This window comes from Pollachius pollachius (assembly GCF_949987615.1).
Source record: "Pollachius pollachius genome assembly, chromosome: 11".
NCBI classification, from domain to species: Eukaryota; Metazoa; Chordata; class Actinopteri; order Gadiformes; family Gadidae; genus Pollachius; species Pollachius pollachius.
Genome location: NC_136944.1, coordinates 1,038,948 through 1,057,924, shown reverse-complemented (window position 1 = coordinate 1,057,924; position 18,977 = coordinate 1,038,948). Strand labels below are relative to the sequence as shown.

Below are 18,977 nucleotides of genomic sequence, written 5' to 3'. Positions count from 1 at the left end.
GCCCCGACTTGGCGGGCGGGAAGGAAGGGGCCCCCATGGAGGTGGCCTGCGTGCACGGGGACACCCGGACGTACGAGACCTGCCACGTCGTCATACGGACCCCGCACGGGACGTTCACGACGCGGGCCGGGATCGTACCCCACCTCCCGGTACCGCTGCTGATCGGGAGGGACTGCCCGATTTTTCACCGGCTGTGGGACCCCGCGCGAGAACGCCGGAGCCGGAGAGAACCACCCCGCAGAGGGCTGAAGGGAGCGCGACAGGCCTACGGGGCTACCAGGCTCCCGTCCTCCCACGGAGGGCGAACGGAGGAGGACCAGGACTCGGCGGGGAACGGGCCCTCCCAACCGGGGTCCCCGATCCGAGCGGCGGGAGGACCGACCGGCGCCGGGACGCCGGACCCCGCCGGCCCCCCGGAAACCCTCCCGGCCCCCTCCCGAACGGACCCCCCGGAGGCCCCGGAGAGTTCCCCCCTCACCGAGTTCTCGGACTTCCTGCCGGAAGGGGGGGAAGGCTCGACCCGCCGCGGCCAGTTCGCCACGGCCCAGCTCCGAGATGAGGCGCTAAAACACGCGTGGAGCCACGTCTTGGCCCACGACGGACAGGCACGGGACTCGGTGAGTCACCCACCACACCCACACTTCAGCACCAGGGGGGGACTGCCATACAGAGTAGTGGCGGGAGAGGGCGGGGTGAGGGAACAACTAGTGGTCCCGCGTCCGTATGTCAGCAAGGTGCTCTTTGTGGCCCACACACACCTCCTGGGAGCCCACTTGGGCATGGACAAAACCCGGGACCGGGTTCTAGCGAGGTTCTACTGGCCAGGGGTAAAGCGGGACGTAGAACAGCACTGCCAGGCGTGTCCCGAGTGTCAGCGGGCAGCCCCTCGAGCCACGGCCAGAAACCCCCTGATTCCCATGCCCCTTATAGAAACCCCGTTCGACCGGATAGCCCTCGACATCGTGGGGCCCCTCCCCAAAACCAGCCGGGGACACCGGTACATCCTAGTGCTGGTGGACTACGCCACCAGGTACCCCGAAGCCCTACCCCTTCGCGCGGCCACAGCCAAGGCGGTAGCCAAGGAGCTCATGCTTCTGTTTAGCCGGGTGGGGATAGCCAGGGAGGTCCTGACAGACCAGGGGTCGTGCTTTATGTCCCGTGTGTTTAAGGAACTGCTTAGCCTCCTCCAGGTCAAGCAGCTCCGGACCTCAGTGTACCACCCACAGACGGACGGCCTTGTGGAGCGTTTCAATAAAACGCTAAAACAGATGCTGAGGAAGGCCATGGACGCCGACGGGAAGAACTGGGACCAGCTGCTGCCCCATGTCCTGTTCGCCGTACGGGAGGTACCCCAGGCCTCCACCGGTTTCTCCCCGTTCGAGCTGCTGTACGGGAGGAGACCCCGGGGAATCCTGGACCTGGCCAAGGAGGCCTGGGAGAGCCAGCCGTCCCCCCACCGCACCACGCTGGACCACGTAGAGCAGGTGAGGGACCGCATGGCCAGAGTGTGGCCCATCGTGCGGGACCACCTACGGCGAGCACAGCAGGCCCAGGCGAGGGTCTACAACAGGGGGGCCCAGCTGCGCACCTTCCGCCCAGGAGACCTGGTGCTGGTCCTGGTTCCCACGGCGGAATGCAAATTCCTGGCCAAATGGCAGGGGCCATACGAGGTGGTCGAACGAGTGGGGGAGGTGAACTACCGGGTACGACAGCCCGGGAGACGCAAGCCCACCCAGCTGTACCACATCAACATCCTGAAGCAGTGGAGGGGGGGAGTGGATCCGCCAGACCCGGCACCCCCGGCGCTGGCGGCCCGAGACCAATTCCCGGTGGTTCCGGTAGGAGAGGACCTCAGCCCGGCCCAGAAGCAGGACCTCGAGGAGTTGGTGTTGCAACACCAGGACGTGTTCTCGGAGGTCCCAGGGAGAACAACGGTCACCCACCACGATATCCGGACGGCACCAGGGGTAACGGTGAGAGTCCCCCCCTAGAGGATCCCAGAAGCCCAGCGGGAGGCCATCCGGGAGGAGGTGGGACGAATGCTCCAGCTCCGAGTCATCGAGGAGTCACGCAGCGCCTGGTCCAGCCCAGTCATCCTCGTGCCCAAACCTGACAGGACAGTCAGGTTCTGCAATGACTTCCGGAGGCTGAATGAGGTCTCAGAGTTCGACGCCTATCCCATGCCCAGGGTGGACGAGCTAATCGAGCGCCTCGGGCCCGCCAGATACCTCACGACCCTGGACCTAACCAAGGGGTACTGGCAGGTGCCGCTGACCCGGACCGCCCGGTAGAAGACGGCGTTCGCGACCCCGGGGGGACTATACCAGTACACCGTCCTCCCCTTCGGCGTCCACGGGGCCCCGGCCACGTTCCAGAGGATGATGGACCAGCTCCTACGGCCTCAACGGGCCTACGCCGCCGCCGACATTGATGACATAATCATCCACAGCGACAGCTGGGATGTCCACCTCCGGCAGCTGCGGGCCGTGTTGGGGGAGCTACGGAGGGCCGGTCTAACCGCCAACCCGGCCAAGTGCCGCCTCGGGCTGGAGGAGACGGCCTACCTGGGGTACCGGGTAGGGCGGGGAAACGTCCGGCCGCAGGAGAGCAAGGTGGCCGCCATCCGGGACTGGCCCCGCCCCACCTCGAAAAAACAGGTGAAGTCGTTCCTGGGGCTGGTAGGGTATTACCAGCGATTCATACCCGGCTTCGCCACGCTGGCCAGCCCCCTCAATGACCTGACCCGGAAGGCCTTGCCCGACCGAGTCCGGTGGTCCGAGGAGGCCGAGAAGGCCTTCGGGACCCTCCGCGAAGCCCTATGCTCGGAGCCGGTGCTCATAACCCCTGACTTTTCTCTCCCCCTCATTGTGCACACAGACGCGTCGGAAGTAGGGCTGGGGGGAGTGCTGTCCCAGGTCCGGGCCGGAGAGGAGCACCCAATCACCTACATCAGCCGGAAACTCCTGCCCAACGAGAGGAACTACTCCACGGTGGAGAAAGAGGCCCTGGCCATCAAGTGGACCGTGGGTAAGCTCCGGTACTACCTGATAGGTCGGGAGTTTACCCTGGTCAACGACCACGCCCCCCTGAAATGGATGGCCAGCGCCAAGGACACCAATTCCCGGGTGACGAGGAGGTTCTTGGCCCTCCAGGGCTTCCACTTCAAGGTGGACCACCGACCGGGCAAGGAGCACACCAACGCTGATGCCCTGTCACACCGGGATGCCTGCCTGGGTTGGGACCCAGCCAACCGGGGGCTTCATCAAGCGGTGAAGGAGTGTGGCATCCCGACCCCCACCGGGAGGGTCCGGGGGTTTGTGGTGGGGGGCGTATACCACCTATCCACCAGCCGGCGACAGAGAGCAGCACAACCCTCCACCCAATCAGCCGGATGAGGGACACCTGGCCATAGGGAGGACACGTGGACACAGACCTCAAAAAGGGGAGCGGTGGACTGACACGGGGAGGACGGAGACAAGGACGACACGAGAGCGACAGAGACTACGAGGCTCGCGGAGACCCTAGCTCAGCCATAATTGTTCTTAGAGTGTCGAACGGCCTCAAAATAAACGCCGACTGCGGCTTTAAACCTCGATTCCTGTGTGGTCTCTACCGGGCATTGACATTCGGGGCAACGGGTTGCCACAGTACACACTGAAGACTACAAACACACAAAGAGAGAGAGAGACACCCTCCAGCTAAATGACCCCTCTCCATCGAGGCTCCTAGAGCGGCAGCAAGCTGCTCCGGCCTTCCCTGGCGGCCCCAGCTTCAACCCTCCCAGAGCGGGGAACAGTCCAACACCTAAGGGTCACAGCAAAGGAAAGAGTGACCTGAGAGACCAGACCCTTGCTACGGCCGACTTCCCCCCCCGGTCCAGCTCCAGCCCCCCTCTCTCTACACACCAGCTAAAGACATTCTAAGAGACCCTCCACCAACCTACCGGTCGGACCAGCAGCGTCCCACCTCTCCACCACACACTCAAGGAGTCTCCATTTGATCATTCATCTGTAATTATTTATTATCTATAGGCTCTGTTGTAGTGTATTTTTGTTTATTTTATCTTATTTTAGGATTTAACCTATACAGCCTATGACCCCATTTTTGTTTATTAATTATTGACAGTATCTGTTTTCAATGCAAGTTACAGTTTAACCTAATTATAGTCTACTTTACATCTCTCTTCTGTTGTGTTTTGTTCTTTTTGCCTCCCTGTCTCCTGTATGGTGCCATCCACCATACAGAGATGTTGGAGGAAGCCCTCTTCAAAGGGGCCCCTCCACTAGGGATGGCAAAGAAGGTCGCCTACTGAACAGCTTTCATAAAGCCAGCAGCTCCTAATGACACTGTACTGTCTCAGATCAAGGATAACACCATCAGCTGGATGAACAACAACCTCCACCTTCCAGAGGAACGCTGAGAACCCCTCGTCACCCACTCCGTCTCACCTTAACCCCTCGTCACCCACTCCGTCTCACCTTAACCCCTGGTCACCCACTCCGTCTCACCTTAACCCCTCGTCACCCACTCCGTCTCACCTTAACCCCTCGTCACCCACTCCGTCTCACCTTAACCCCTCGTCACCCACTCCGTCTCACCTTAACCCCTCGTCACCCACTCCGTGTCACCTTAACCCCTCGTCACCCACTCCGTGTCACCTTAACCCCTCGTCACCCACTCCGTCTCACCTTAACCCCTCGTCACCCACTCCGTCTCACCTTAATCCCTCGTCACCCACTCCGTCTCACCTTAACCCCTGGTCACCCACTCCGTCTCACCTTAACCCGCCTGTGGCCTCCACTGCGGACCCCCACCACCTCCCTAACCCTAACCAGCTTCCCTCCTCTACGCCTCACCTTAACCGGCTCCCCTCCCACACTGGAGGGGCCGACTTAGGGTCCGCCCCCGTCCACAGGCCTGCTGAGGGGGGCCCCCACTAGGAGGGCCTGGATCCCTGAGTCAGGTGGTCTTCCCCAACAGGTTCCCTGAGGGGACCCCTGACATCAGGAGCGGAGACGATCGGGGGGGGCAGCCACACACAGGCATCATACTCCTCATCAGCACATTGACACCAAACATTACACACACTCCAAACTGAAACACGCATTCACACGCGCACAACACAACAACCCCACACTCCAGAATCATAAAAGAATATCATTTTACAGGAAAGTCCTGGGACCTCCAGGATGTCCTGGTGCGGGCCGCTTCTCCACAGATATTAGAAGCCCCCCTCTCCACACCAAAGCCACTTTCAGCAGCTGGCGGTCTTCTGGAACCAGCACGCCTCCACCTCCAGCCCTGTTCCGCAAAAACTCACCATGCTGGACAAAAACATCATCTACGCCATCACATGCTCCGAATGCCAAATCATATATGTCGGCAAAACAAAGCACACGATACTCACCAGACTTAAACAGCACTTATATACTATACACATAGGCACACTCAACACTCAAACGGTCCAACACTTCCAAACACACCCCATCACCTCACTATTCATCACCGGGCTGGAGATGAAGGCGTGCTGGTGGGACAGACAGAGGAAGGCGGCGGAGCATAGGTGGATAGCCAAGCTTAGGACCCTTCCCCCCTTGGGCCTGAACATCAGGGAGTACGGGCCACGCTGGGACGCTGCTGGGGGCGCTGGGGGGTCCTGGGACTCCTCCTTGGGGGTTCCCTGCATGGCGTCGGGTCCACTGTGTGTTTTAATATGTTGCATGTTTTTATCTTTACTGTGTGCTTCCTCTGCATCATTATTTAACTGAGGCCTTCCACCTCTTTCACTCCCCCATTTATTACAGTGGAGGCTTCTTTTATGTGAAAGGATGGTATGAATGTGTGAATGGTTTTTGAATGTGTGAGTGAGCACTTATTTTTCCCTGTGTGTTTTTAATACTTCTTGCATGCTTTTACCATGTTTTTATGGATATGTATATTTGTAAATTGTTACATTAAAGGGGTTCCTGTATTTTTCACCCATGAATTCCTCAGATTGCAGTTTGCTCCTTTTTATTCCTATATTTTGTATTCATGTGCAAGATTTACTATTTATGAGGATGTGTATGGATGGGTCTGGATGCGTGGATAAATGTGTTTGTGTGTGTCTCTCTCTATACATATGTTTATATGTGTATATATATATATATATATTTATTTATTTATTGATATGCATTTGTGTGCGGTCTTCAGATCCCGCCCGTGTGTGTGTGTGTGTGTGTGTGTGTGTGTGTGTGTGTGTGTGTGTGTGTGTGTGTGTGTGTGTGTGTGTGTGTGTAGTGTACCACATGAAGGCGGACGGCTGGGTGAAGGTGTGTAAGGAGGACGTCTCAGAGCTGATCCACTGATACAGGAAGGACATGTTCTGACCTCTGACCTCCCACCTGGAGCCCCATGTGACCCGGACAGAGAACGGGCTCTGACCTCTGACCTCCCCCCTGGAGCCCCATGTGACCCGGCCAGAGGACGGGCTCTGACCTCTGACCTCCCACCTGGAGCCCCATGTGACCCGGCCAGAGGACCGGCTCTGACCTCTGACCTCCCACCTGGAGCCCCATGTGACCCGGCCAGAGGACGGGCTCCTGATCAACTCTCATCATCACATCTCTCATGATCACCGAGCGTCGTGTCTGTTTTAATAAAGCGCTGAGAGCAGAACGCTGGGACTCCTGTGAGCTCATTACATCAAACATACCCAACGCCTTTAGTTTCAGGATGTTTTCATCTACAAGGTTTAGTTAAAACCCCTAAACAGCATCGCTCTGGTACATTGGAACTCCCCTGAAAAGGTGATGAGTGATTAGTGACTTTTCCTTTGTTTTTCCTGACCTTCCAAGCCCTCTAAGACAGACTTCCAGTGGTGACGTCAGATAAAACACAAAGTCTTGGATAAAGTGAAGAGAAGATTCAGTTAAGACTGTAAAATGTGCATCCGAAAAGTTTATACACACAATATTAATGTGTTTGAATCACACATTATAGTCAAGCTTGTGTTGTTGTTAGTGTAGGATCAATAGGTCGATTAGTGAAGCTCCAGATTGATGCTCCGTTTTCCCGTCGACGCAAACCTCACCTACTATCCACAAAAATTAAGTTTAAAAGGTTAAATTGTCAAACGCAAACTACAAAAATCCTTTTCCACAAGATGAGGTTATGATTAGTGGTGAGAGATAGAAAGAGAGGTCAAAAAACTGTGTGGCTCCACATTGTTATCCTGACTGTCTGTCACCGGTAGGTAACACCAATAAGTTCCTCTCACACTTCAAAATAAAGTAACTAAATGTGCGCATACACCAAAAATATTGCAAGTGAATTTCAAAATAAAATTCTATGTATTCAAAAGTAACACAATTGACTATTATATTATTTCACTTTTGAAAAATCCATAAAATATGGATTTTATGGATTATGGATTCATGGAACCCCTAAACAGCATCGCTCTGGTACATTAGAACTCCACTGAAAAGGAAGTTCATAAAATATGAACTTAAATAAAGTAAACAGGCATTTAGGCTCCTACATTGAGCATGAATGCTACGTTCAGGTATCCAAATGATCTAGTGGTATTCAGGTTGGCTACAGGCTACGTGATAACTAAACCAACATCTAGACATTGGTAATTCATGAATAGTAGTTATTGGTAATAAATACATTGTGGTACATCGTACTACTCGGTGTCCGTGACAACCTGACGCAGCGCACACTGTGAAGAAAACACCAGCCTGCGTGGGGGGGGGGGGGGCTCCTGGGTCTTCACCACCCACCGGGTCCTGACCCCCGTCCCGGGGAAGTACGAGTTGCTAGGCAACGGCGCCCTGGTGGGGCACCGGGTCCAGCGGTCCGAGGGCGGGACCTACACCTGCTGGGTGGGGGAGGGGCGTTGCCAAGGGCGACCACGGCGCTGGAAGTGCTGCTGACTCCGCCCTCCAACGGACCCCGCTGAGAAGAGAGAGACCCCCCCACCCGTCTACAGGGCTACACACACACACACACATGAACTCACATAGACACACACACACACACATGAACTCACATAGACACACACACACACACACATGAACTCACATAGACACACACACATGAACTTACATAGACACACACACACATGAACTTACATAGACACACACAAACACATGAACTACATAGACACAAACACACACATGAACTCACATAGACACACACACACACACACACAAACTCACATAGACACACACACACACATGAACTACATAGACACACACACACACATGAACTTACATAGACACACACACACACACACACATGAACTTACATAGACACACACACACACACACATGAACTCACATAGACACACACACACACACACACATGAACTTACATAGACACACACACACACGAACACAAACTTACATAGACACACACACACACACATGAACTTACATAGACACACACACACACACATGAACTCACATAGACACACACACACACACAAACACATGAACTTACATAGACACACACACACACACACACACACATGAACTCACATAGACACACACACACACACACATGAACTTACATAGACACACACACACACACATGAACTTACATAGACACACACACACACATGAACTCACAGACACACACACACACACACACACACACACACGAACTTAGATAGACACACACACACACATGAACTTACATAGACACACACACACACACACACATGAACTTACATAGACACACACACACACACACACATGAACTCACATAGACACACACACACACACACACACACACACACACATGAACTTACATAGACACACACACACACAAACTTACATAGACACACACACACACATGAACTTACATAGACACACACACACACACACACACATGAACTCACATAGACACACACACACACACCCACACACACACACGAACTTACAACACACACACACACACACATGAACTCACATAGACACACACACACACATGAACTTATATAGACACACACACACACACACACACATGAACTTACGTAGACACACACACATACACACACATGAACTTACATAGACACACACACACACACACACACATGAACTTACATAGACACACACACACACACATACACACACATGAACTTACATAGACACACACACATGAACTTACATAGACACACACACACACCCACACACACACACATGAACTTACATAGACACACCCACACACACACATGAACTTACATAGACACACACACACACCCACACACACACACATGAACTTACATAGACACACACACACACACACACATGAACTTACATAGACACACACACACACACACACACACATGAACTCACAGACACACACACACACACACACCCACACACACACACACATGAATTTACATAGACACACACACACACACACACCCATACACACACACACGAACTCACATAGACACACACACACACACACACACAAACTCACATAGACACACACACACACACACACAAACTCACATAGACACACGCACACACACAAACATGAACTTACATAGACACACACACACACACATGAACTTACATAGACACACACACACCCACACACATGAACTTACATAGACACACACACACACACACACCCACACACACACACACAAACTCACATAGACACACACACACACACACACGAACTCACATAGACACACACACACACACACACAAACTCACATAGACACACGCACACACACACACATGAACTTACATAGACACACACACACACACACATGAACTTACATAGACACACACACACCCACACACATGAACTTACATAGACACACACACACACACCCACACACACATGAACTTACATAGACACACACACACACACACATGAACTTACATAGACACACACACACACATGAACTTACATAGACACACACACCCACACACACACACATGAACTTACATAGACACACACACACACACCGAACACACGCACACGCACACCGAAATGGAGGGAGACGGGGGGAGGGAGGGGGGGGGAGAGGGAGACGGGGAGAGAGAAAGAGAGACAGAGTGTCCGTCCGTCTGTCTGTGGTTTCTTTCCACAACCGACACAGAGACACTGAGAACCCCCCCAACCAAAACCCAGGGAGGAAAAACATTTGTGGTTTTATTTATAATTTCTGATTAATATTAGGGCTGTCAAGCGATTAAAAAACATAATCTAATTAATTACAGGCTCTGTGATTCATTAATCTAAATTAATCTCATGCTTACATTTTTCCGAGAAGGTATTTCAAAATTAATTTAATTCAAGTAAATTATGGCAGATGAGTGTCTTTCATTAACATACGGTGCATATTAAGATCAAATGAATAACATTTCCATCTCACTCAGGATTCAATGCATCTCAGTCGAGTGTGGCTTGACGAGGCTGGCTGCTAGCGCCAGCTTCAGGGGCGGTGGCAGCTCGTACCTGCCAGCTTGCTACCAAACGTTTTGCGTTGAGGTGATATTTAAGGGTTGAAGAACTCCGGTGATAGGAAAATTCCTTACTACAGAGATTGCAGATAACGGTGTTCCTATCTACAGTTCCGTCTGGGAGTTTAAACTTGAACTTTCCGTGCACGGGGCCGAGCAGCGTCTTCTCGTCTGCCTCCATTTTGTTTCAACGCAAATGACGCACCGGGTGAAAGGGCACTATAGAAGCGTGATTAATCTGCGTTAATTTTTTGAACGCGTTATTTTTTCTGTGATTAATTAATCGGAATTAACGCGTTAATTTGACAGCCCTAATTAATATATTATTTTTCTTAAGGCACTTATTGAAGCATTATTCACAAAAGAAGAAAAAATCGGCTGAACACACGAGAACATTCACTAGGATCCACCGAGTTGTTTATTGCAATTATGCTTCATTAACAAATACAACAAAAAAATAGTCCCTTACATGTACACAATAAACAGGAGGACAAAAACAATAGAAGCAGCATACTTTACAAAGCATCAACAGGTGTGCACATATCTTTAATAACTGATCATGTTCTGTGGATGCTTGGTTCACATCAGAACACAAAAAATCAAGATTCAGTTTAAAGTAATTTACAACATGCAACATTATCGCATAGACCTTTTGGTTATTATTAATAAAATATAAAATCTGCTTTAAATCAGGTCGTAAATCAGGGTTATAACAAAAATGATGATATCAGAGCCCTTAAAACCAAAACTGGTGACATCTGAAAATATACAAACATTTACCATCAATAGGTATTTTATATACATTTCAAATAATAAATGTGCTTCTCTAACTATGGAAGATCTTAAAAGTCTTTTCATGGTTTATCATACTATACTGTCTAGAAGAGAGAGAGAGAGGGAAAGAAAAAGAGAGAGAGGGAGAGAGAGAGAGAGAGAGAGAGAGAGAGAGAGAGAGAGAGAGAGAGAGAGAGAGAGAGAGAGAGGAGACAGATACAGGGAGAGAGAGACAGGGAGAGAGCGAGAGACAGATACAGGGAGAGAGAGACAGGGAGAGAGAGAGAGACTATAACTGCAACAGAGACACTGAGTCATCAGTCCTCTCAGTGTGTGTGTGTGTGTGTGCGTGTGCGTGTGTGTGTGTGTGTGTGTTTGTACTGCAGCACTTCAGCCGACGGTCCTCCTCCCCCGCGCCCGCTTTTTTTTCTTCAACAACCGACACAGAGTCACTGAGCCCCCCCACCCTCCTCCCCCTGGGGTCCCCCCCCACCCTACCCAGACCCCAGGGAGGAGGTCCTCCTGGGTGAAGGAGGACCAGAAGGTGTGGAGGTGTGTCAGTGTGTCTGAGGACCCTCCTCCACCTGGGGACACTCTGTAGAAGGACAGAGAGCCAGCAGGCCGGTCCAGATACACTCCTACTCTGGTGGAGCCAGCGGGGGGGAGAGGGAGGTCTGTTACTCTACCGTTGTACCGGGCAGAGTAACGATCATCAGAACAATAAAGACTCCAGGACTTGTTGTTCAGTCCAAGCCTGCTGTCACCACCCCGTCCTCTCCTTGTGATTCCTCTGTATGTCACTCCTATAACAACAGGTCCTTCCCTCTCTACCTCCCAGTAACAGCGGCCAGTCAGAGCCTCTCTACCCAACACCTGGGACCAGTAGTCAAATCTCTCTGGGTGATCCGGATACGACTGGTCCTCCATAACCCCCGTCACCTTCCTGTTGTCCTCAGACAGAGAGAGGTCTCTGTGGGCCGTGTTGGGGTCCAGGGTGAGTTCACAGGCATCTGAGGGAGAACCAGACATGATGAGCTGCTGAACAGCTCTTCATCCTCATCATCATCACTGGTACTGTTCTCCTGAACATGACATGTGAGGGGGGGGGGTCATGTGATGTTATAGTAACGCTATTGCTTCAGACTCCGCCTTCACCCCCCCCCCCCCCCCCCCCCCCCCCCCCCCCCCCCCGCCCCCGAGCCCAGACCCTCCCCTCAACACCCTTTGTGTGTGTGTGTGTGTGTGTGTGTGTGTGTGTGTGTGTGTGTGTGTGTGTGTGTGTGGACCCTCAGCCCCATCTCCCCCCCCCCTCCCCCGAGCCCAGATGTTATCTTCATGATGATTGGACAGTATTAATATATATGGAAGATACATGATGTCAGCCATCATCCTCATTCCCAGTAGGATCTGATCTCACTTCCTGCTGTGTGGATGGACTTTCCATCTCAGTAGTGAGTGTGTGATGTGATGAATCAAACAGACACTTACACTTCTTTAGAGCTGGTTTCAGCCTCCACACTCCACCGTGCTCCACACTGGGGGGGAAACAAAGTGAGAGCAGCATGTTGAAACATTCACCTTCATCATCGGCCGTCTCATAACGTTGTACACAACGTGAGTTACAGCTGCCTCTTCAAACCACTTCATCTAGCAGCGGCTTGAATCCTCGTAGGAGACTTTGTCCCTGAGTGGTGAGCTGTCCTCTCCATACCTGAGAGTGTCCAGTCTCCAGCGTGGATCCTCCAGTCCAGCAGAGAGCAGCGCAGCTCCAGAGTCTCCTGGGTGATTGTAGCTCAGGTCCAGCTCTCTCAGATGGGAGGGGTTGGAGCTCAGAGCTGAGACCAGAGAAGCACAGCCTTCCTGTGTGACCAGGCAGCCAGACAAGCTACACACACACACACACACACACACACACACACTTTATTATATTTATTCTGGTTGAGAGCAGTTCATACTAAAGTTACCACATTTATAAAGTGTATTCATTCCATTTGGAGGACAAGGAGAACAGGAAGAGTAAGTGGGGAGATGACATCATCACAGACATCAGAACTTCCTTCACTTGGATGTGAAACAGGATCATAAGCAAATGCTCCTTTCTCAATAGCTACAACTCAATGAGATATTGTTTGGTCAACAGAGATTAGGTCTGATTGTTAGGAGTCAGGAGAAGTCCGCTGTGTTTGGTACGCTGACACCGTTTCTTCACAGGTTCTAACATTGTGTAGAACCAGGGAGAGTTTTGTCAGCAGGCAAAAGAGCAACAGAAAGGCATCGGACATGAGCAGCACTACACCAAACTAATGTGAAGTTAATAAAGTCCATCTTTAATGTTCAATATGATTCGCTTTACCACGGCCAGTGATGTTCTATGGTGAGGTGTACATTATATTTAGATCACAGCACAGCTAAAGCCTCATCCCCATGTCTACACTAATGACAACTCCTCAGCTCACATCTGCTGACCAGAGTTACATAACATATAACATAACATACTAGTAGTTAACAGGTCAACCCCTAACCCTCACATCAGCTGGCCAGAGCTACATAACATATAACATACATAACATACTAGTAGTTAACAGGTCAACCCCTAACCCTCACATCAGCGGTCCAGACTTACATAACATATAACAAACATAACATACGAGTAGTTAACAGGTCAACCCCAAACCCTTACATCAGCTGGCCAGAGCTATGTAACATATAACAAACATAACATACTAGTAGTCAACAGGTCAACCCCTAACCCTCACATCAGCTGGCCAGAGCTACATAACATATAACATGCATACCGTCTTGTGTGTTCTTTTCGATAACGGTCCAACTAGTCGTGGACCATCCCTTACATATTAAACAACCCCAAGACCCAGTTTGAAGAGGCTGAAAACTGACCTGAGAGTTTCCAGTGTACAGTGTGGACTCCCCAGTCCAGCAGAGAGCAGCTTCACTCCTGAATCCTGCAGATCATTGGTACTCAGGTCCAGCTCTCTCAGACTAGAGGAGTTGGAGCTGAGAACTGAGGTCAGAGCTTCACAGCATCTCTCTGACAGATCACAGCCCTTCAGCCTTCACACAAAATAAAGAGAACAGGTTAAGAACTGTGATTAAAATAACTTACATCTTCAACTTATTACATAATGAAGAAATTGTGGTTATTCAAATTGGGTGTAAAATGTATAACAATAAGATAGTTGTTTTGCAGCATTTGAAAAGTCGTTTGTATATTAAAATTACTTTTTGTTGCAGTATTATGTATATTATGTATTGTAATGTTATCAGTTAATCTAAAGCAATGTTTTGTATATAATTAGAAGTTTTATTCCAATATTATGTATATTGAGTTGTGAGGAGAATAAACATCACAGCGTTCAGGAAAAGACTTTGCTAGCACGAGAACTAAGACAGCATTTGTGCGCTTGGCGTTGTCAGTTTCGTGCTGCTTCACATTATGTGTGCAATTTTATGGTTGTAAATCTGTTAAATTTCTTCTGATATTGAACCTTGTGGTGTAACTGTTTGACAATTGGGTAAAACGGACCTGAGAGTTTCCAGTGTACAGTGTGGACTCCCCAGTCCAGCAGAGAGCAGCTTCACTCCTGAATCCTGCAGATCATTGGTACTCAGGTCCAGCTCTCTCAGACTAGAGGAGTTTGAGCTGAGAACTGAGGCCAGAGCTTCACAGCATCTCTCTGACAGATCACAGCCCTTCAGCCTTCACACAAAATAAAGAGAACAGGTTAGGAACTGTGATTAAAATAAAATACATCTTCAACTATTTACATAATGAAGAAATTGTGGTTATTCAACTTGGGTGAAAAAAGTATAACAATAAGATAGTTGTTTTGCAGTGTTTAAAAAGTCGTTTTGTATATTAATATTACTTTTAGTTACAATATTATGTATATTATGCATTGTATTGTAATACATGTTATCAGTTAACCTAAAGCGATATTTTGTATATAATTAGAAGTTTTATTCCTATATTATGTATATTGTGTTGGGATGAGAATAAACATCATAGCGATCAGGAAAACACCTCGCGAGCACGAGAACTAAAGATACGGCCACACTGAACGCGTTACGCGAGTTTGATTAGGCCTAACCTGCCGCTTCATCATTGTGTGTCACAAAAATGGTTCAACGCGCCTACGGAGCTAGATGAGCCCGCCCAAAACTTATTTTACCCCGCTACTTTTCATTTACTCCACAAACATAGCTGAGATCACCACCATCGCTGCGCTGTATATGTTGTGGGAGTTCGAGGAGAGTAGGAAACCCAAACGCCGTCGTGTTTGGGTGCATGACATCCTCCGTAGGCGCTCACAGCTGGGTGAGTTTCACCACCTCCTCCAGGAACTCCGCCTGGATGACGGCCGGTTCCAGCGGTATTTTGGGCTGACTGGGGCCATGTTCGATGACCTGCTAGCCCGGGTTGGTGCCAGGATCTCCTGTCAGGACACCAACTACAGGCGCTCCATATCAGCTGCGGAGCGCCTGTCCTCCGTCACTCTGCCAGTGACGTCGGGTCAAGCTCAACGCTGATTGGCTATCGCGGCTAAGCGTCACGCGTAGGAGCGTAAAAAGTTCAGTTTTTTGAACTCCGCACATAGGTGCGTTGGGCACGTAGGTGCGCTGGGCGTGTTATTTAGGTGCGTAAAACGCGTCTAACACGCCTAAAGCGCTACTTTTAGCGTGTGTAACGCATCTACGCCCCAAAAACCAATGGTTCCTGTTGGGGCAAAATAACCTGCTGAGCACATCACATGTACATTATAAATATAGCTAACTCCTACCCTAGCTTAATGAGCACATCACATGGCAGTCACCTTATAATATAGTCAACTTTTAACACATAACACATACATGAGAATATAGTCAGGTCAGGGCCGGAGCCAGGGCCCCATATCTCCTCCCGGCAGATAGTAGACACTCAGACAATGCACCAGTCATCCTCAAGGACGGGAGGACCACAACGGATGAATGCTCTGAAGCTCTCCCCCGTAAGGAGGAACACAAGAAGATATACATGCATACACTAGTGCCTGGGAACCAAGGTCAAGTAAAAACACACAGAACCACACACATCTCAAACGCACACACCTCATCACGAGGAGATACAGCATAAAACTGTATCACTCTGAGACTCTTCACCTTCTTCCGAAGCAGACCTTCCACGGAGGCGAAGCTCCGGACGAACCATCAGCGCTGATTAGGGACTTAGACATATTCGATTTCTCACGCTTATGACTCTGTATAACCGTTGCCACTTTACTTAATAAATCCAAGGTCCTCGTGCCGATAGACTTTATTACCTCTCCGTCTCATTTCATCTGGTCCAGTAACTAGCCAGACCGTTTTTCCCAACAAATTGGTGACCCCGACGTGATTTTTTCTGAATTGGACCGCAACTGGGAAACGAGAGACGGAGAGCGGCACGGCCTCGGGACCCCGGAGAACCGGACCGATTCCTGCAGTCTCACCTCGCGATCGCCCAACAAAAGGTAGGCAGAACCTGTTGATAAAATCCAAACTCTGCATAGTTATATAGGAACCACATTAGGAGATGAGACTGTGAGAACGGTTCGCTACGGGATATCTCGTGGGGACTAATAGGACTGCACCCCAGCATTTCCCCGTAAAACCCGATTGACCCCGAATGCGTGACACATCGAATATCGGCTCGTTGCATGGTGAAAGAATACCCTCGAGACCATAGGGCCTATAAGAATCGGTCAGTGATACAAGACTACCGATGGCCAAAAGAATATATGCCTGAGCCATTGAGTGGACTCAGAGGGATGCCTGGGCCGGGTTCGGAACCCAGATGGAATATATGCCTGAGCCATTGAGTGGACTCAGAGGGATGCCTGGGCCGGGTTCGGAACCCAGATGGAATATATGCCTGAGCCATTGAGTGGACTCAGAGGGATGCCTGGGCCGGGTTCGGAACCCAGATGGAATATATGCCTGAGCCATTGAGTGGACTCAGAGGGATGCCTGGGCCGGGTTCGGAACCCAGATGGAATATATGCCTGAGCCATTGAGTGGACTCAGAGGGATGCCTGGGCCGGGTTCGGAACCCAGATGGAATATATGCCTGAGCCATTGAGTGGACTCAGAGGGATGCCTGGGCCGGGTTCGGAACCCAGATGGAATATATGCCTGAGCCATTGAGTGGACTCAGAGGGATGCCTGGGCCGGGTTCGGAACCCAGATGGAATATATGCCTGAGCCATTGAGTGGACTCAGAGGGATGCCTGGGCCGGGTTCGGAACCCAGATGGAATATATGCCTGAGCCATTGAGTGGACTCAGAGGGATGCCTGGGCCGGGTTCGGAACCCAGATGGAATAATCTGTGTATTAAATAATTCTATGTGGTGAGAAGTTTAGAGTCCTTTATCAGGGTTAAAGTCCCTTTGCAAAGGAAACAGTGTGTGTATGCGCGAGAATAAGAGAGAGAGAGACGGAGTGGCTGTGTGTGTGTGTGTGTGTGTGTGTAAGAGAGAGAGAGAAAGAAAGAGAGCGAGCGTATTTTTGGGCCGGCTAAAATATGGAAATATGTGTGCAACGCTTGCTTGCTTTGCTATGCTTAACGCTATTCTGCTGTGTCTGATGATTGTGGGTGCGGGACACAGAATGAGAAGTCTGTCGATATGTTTCTGGGTGCGTCTGCGAGAAAGAGGGAATCTGTGAGTGAATCAGTGGGTGTGTATGCGTGATAATCTGTGAGTGAATCAGTGGGTGTGTATGCGTGATCCGCTCTATCTTTGTCCGTTAAAACGGGTAAATGTAGGAATAGATAGATTGATAATAATGAATAAATGTCTCTCTGACGTATTGCGTTGCTCTATGGCGTAACCAGCGGAAATAGATAAATTGACAATGATAAATAACCTTTTTTTACTGTGTCGCTTCAATTTACTGTTTGAACCGTTAAAACTAGACCTAGACAAGTTGACAAGGATAAATGATATCTCTTTTACTGTGTTTCTTTGAATTACTGCCGGACCTGTCGCATAGATAAACCACAATACTAAACAACATCTCTTTGCCGCGTTGGTTGACGGTTTAGTCTGATTGACGCAGATTAATCAATAAAGATAGATAACGATTATTGGCTATAAAGAATATCTGGATGTATTGAATAACGTCTATAGGCCCTGTTGTTGTTTTTTGCTTCCCTCCCCCCCTGTTTTTTCCTCCTTTTTCTCGTTCTCCTCCTCCAAGAGTGACAAAAGTTACCCCCTAGTCTCTCATCCGCTCTTGTGTGTTAGACAGGCCACACAGAGTTATAGCATCAGGGCCGCCATTTTTTGAGTTCTCTCGCTCAGTCCGAAGCCACACCTCCCCCTCCGCCAAAAGTTTAGCCACTCCAACCTTACCCTTCCCCAGCCATAGCGCCCCCCACTGGACAACTCCAACCTTGCCCTTCCCCAACTAGACTGCCCCCTATTGGACCACTCCAACCTTACCCTTCCCCAGCCATAGCGCCCCCCACTGGACAACTCCAACCTTACCCTTCCCCAACTACAGCGCCCCCCACTGGACCACTCCAACCTTACCCTTCCCCAGCCATAGCGCCCCCCACTGGACAACTCCAACCTTGCCCTTCCCCAACTAGACTGCCCCCTGCTGGACCACTCCAACCTTACCCTTCCCCAGCCATAGCGCCCCCCACTGGACAACTCCAACCTTGCCCTTCCCCAACTAGACTGCCCCCTACTGGACCA

The 18,977-nt window shown here is 50.4% G+C and overlaps 1 protein-coding gene across 1 annotated transcript in view; it reads right to left on the bottom strand.

Moving 5' to 3' along the window:
* Window positions 1-18,977, bottom strand: part of LOC307082433 (uncharacterized protein) — a 50,157-nt gene that overhangs the window by 17,373 nt on the left and 13,807 nt on the right. Inside the window, 2 exon segments of the mRNA XM_079746002.1 lie at window positions 14,139-14,312; window positions 14,785-14,958. Coding sequence (XP_079602128.1) covers window positions 14,139-14,312; window positions 14,785-14,958 — 348 coding nt within the window.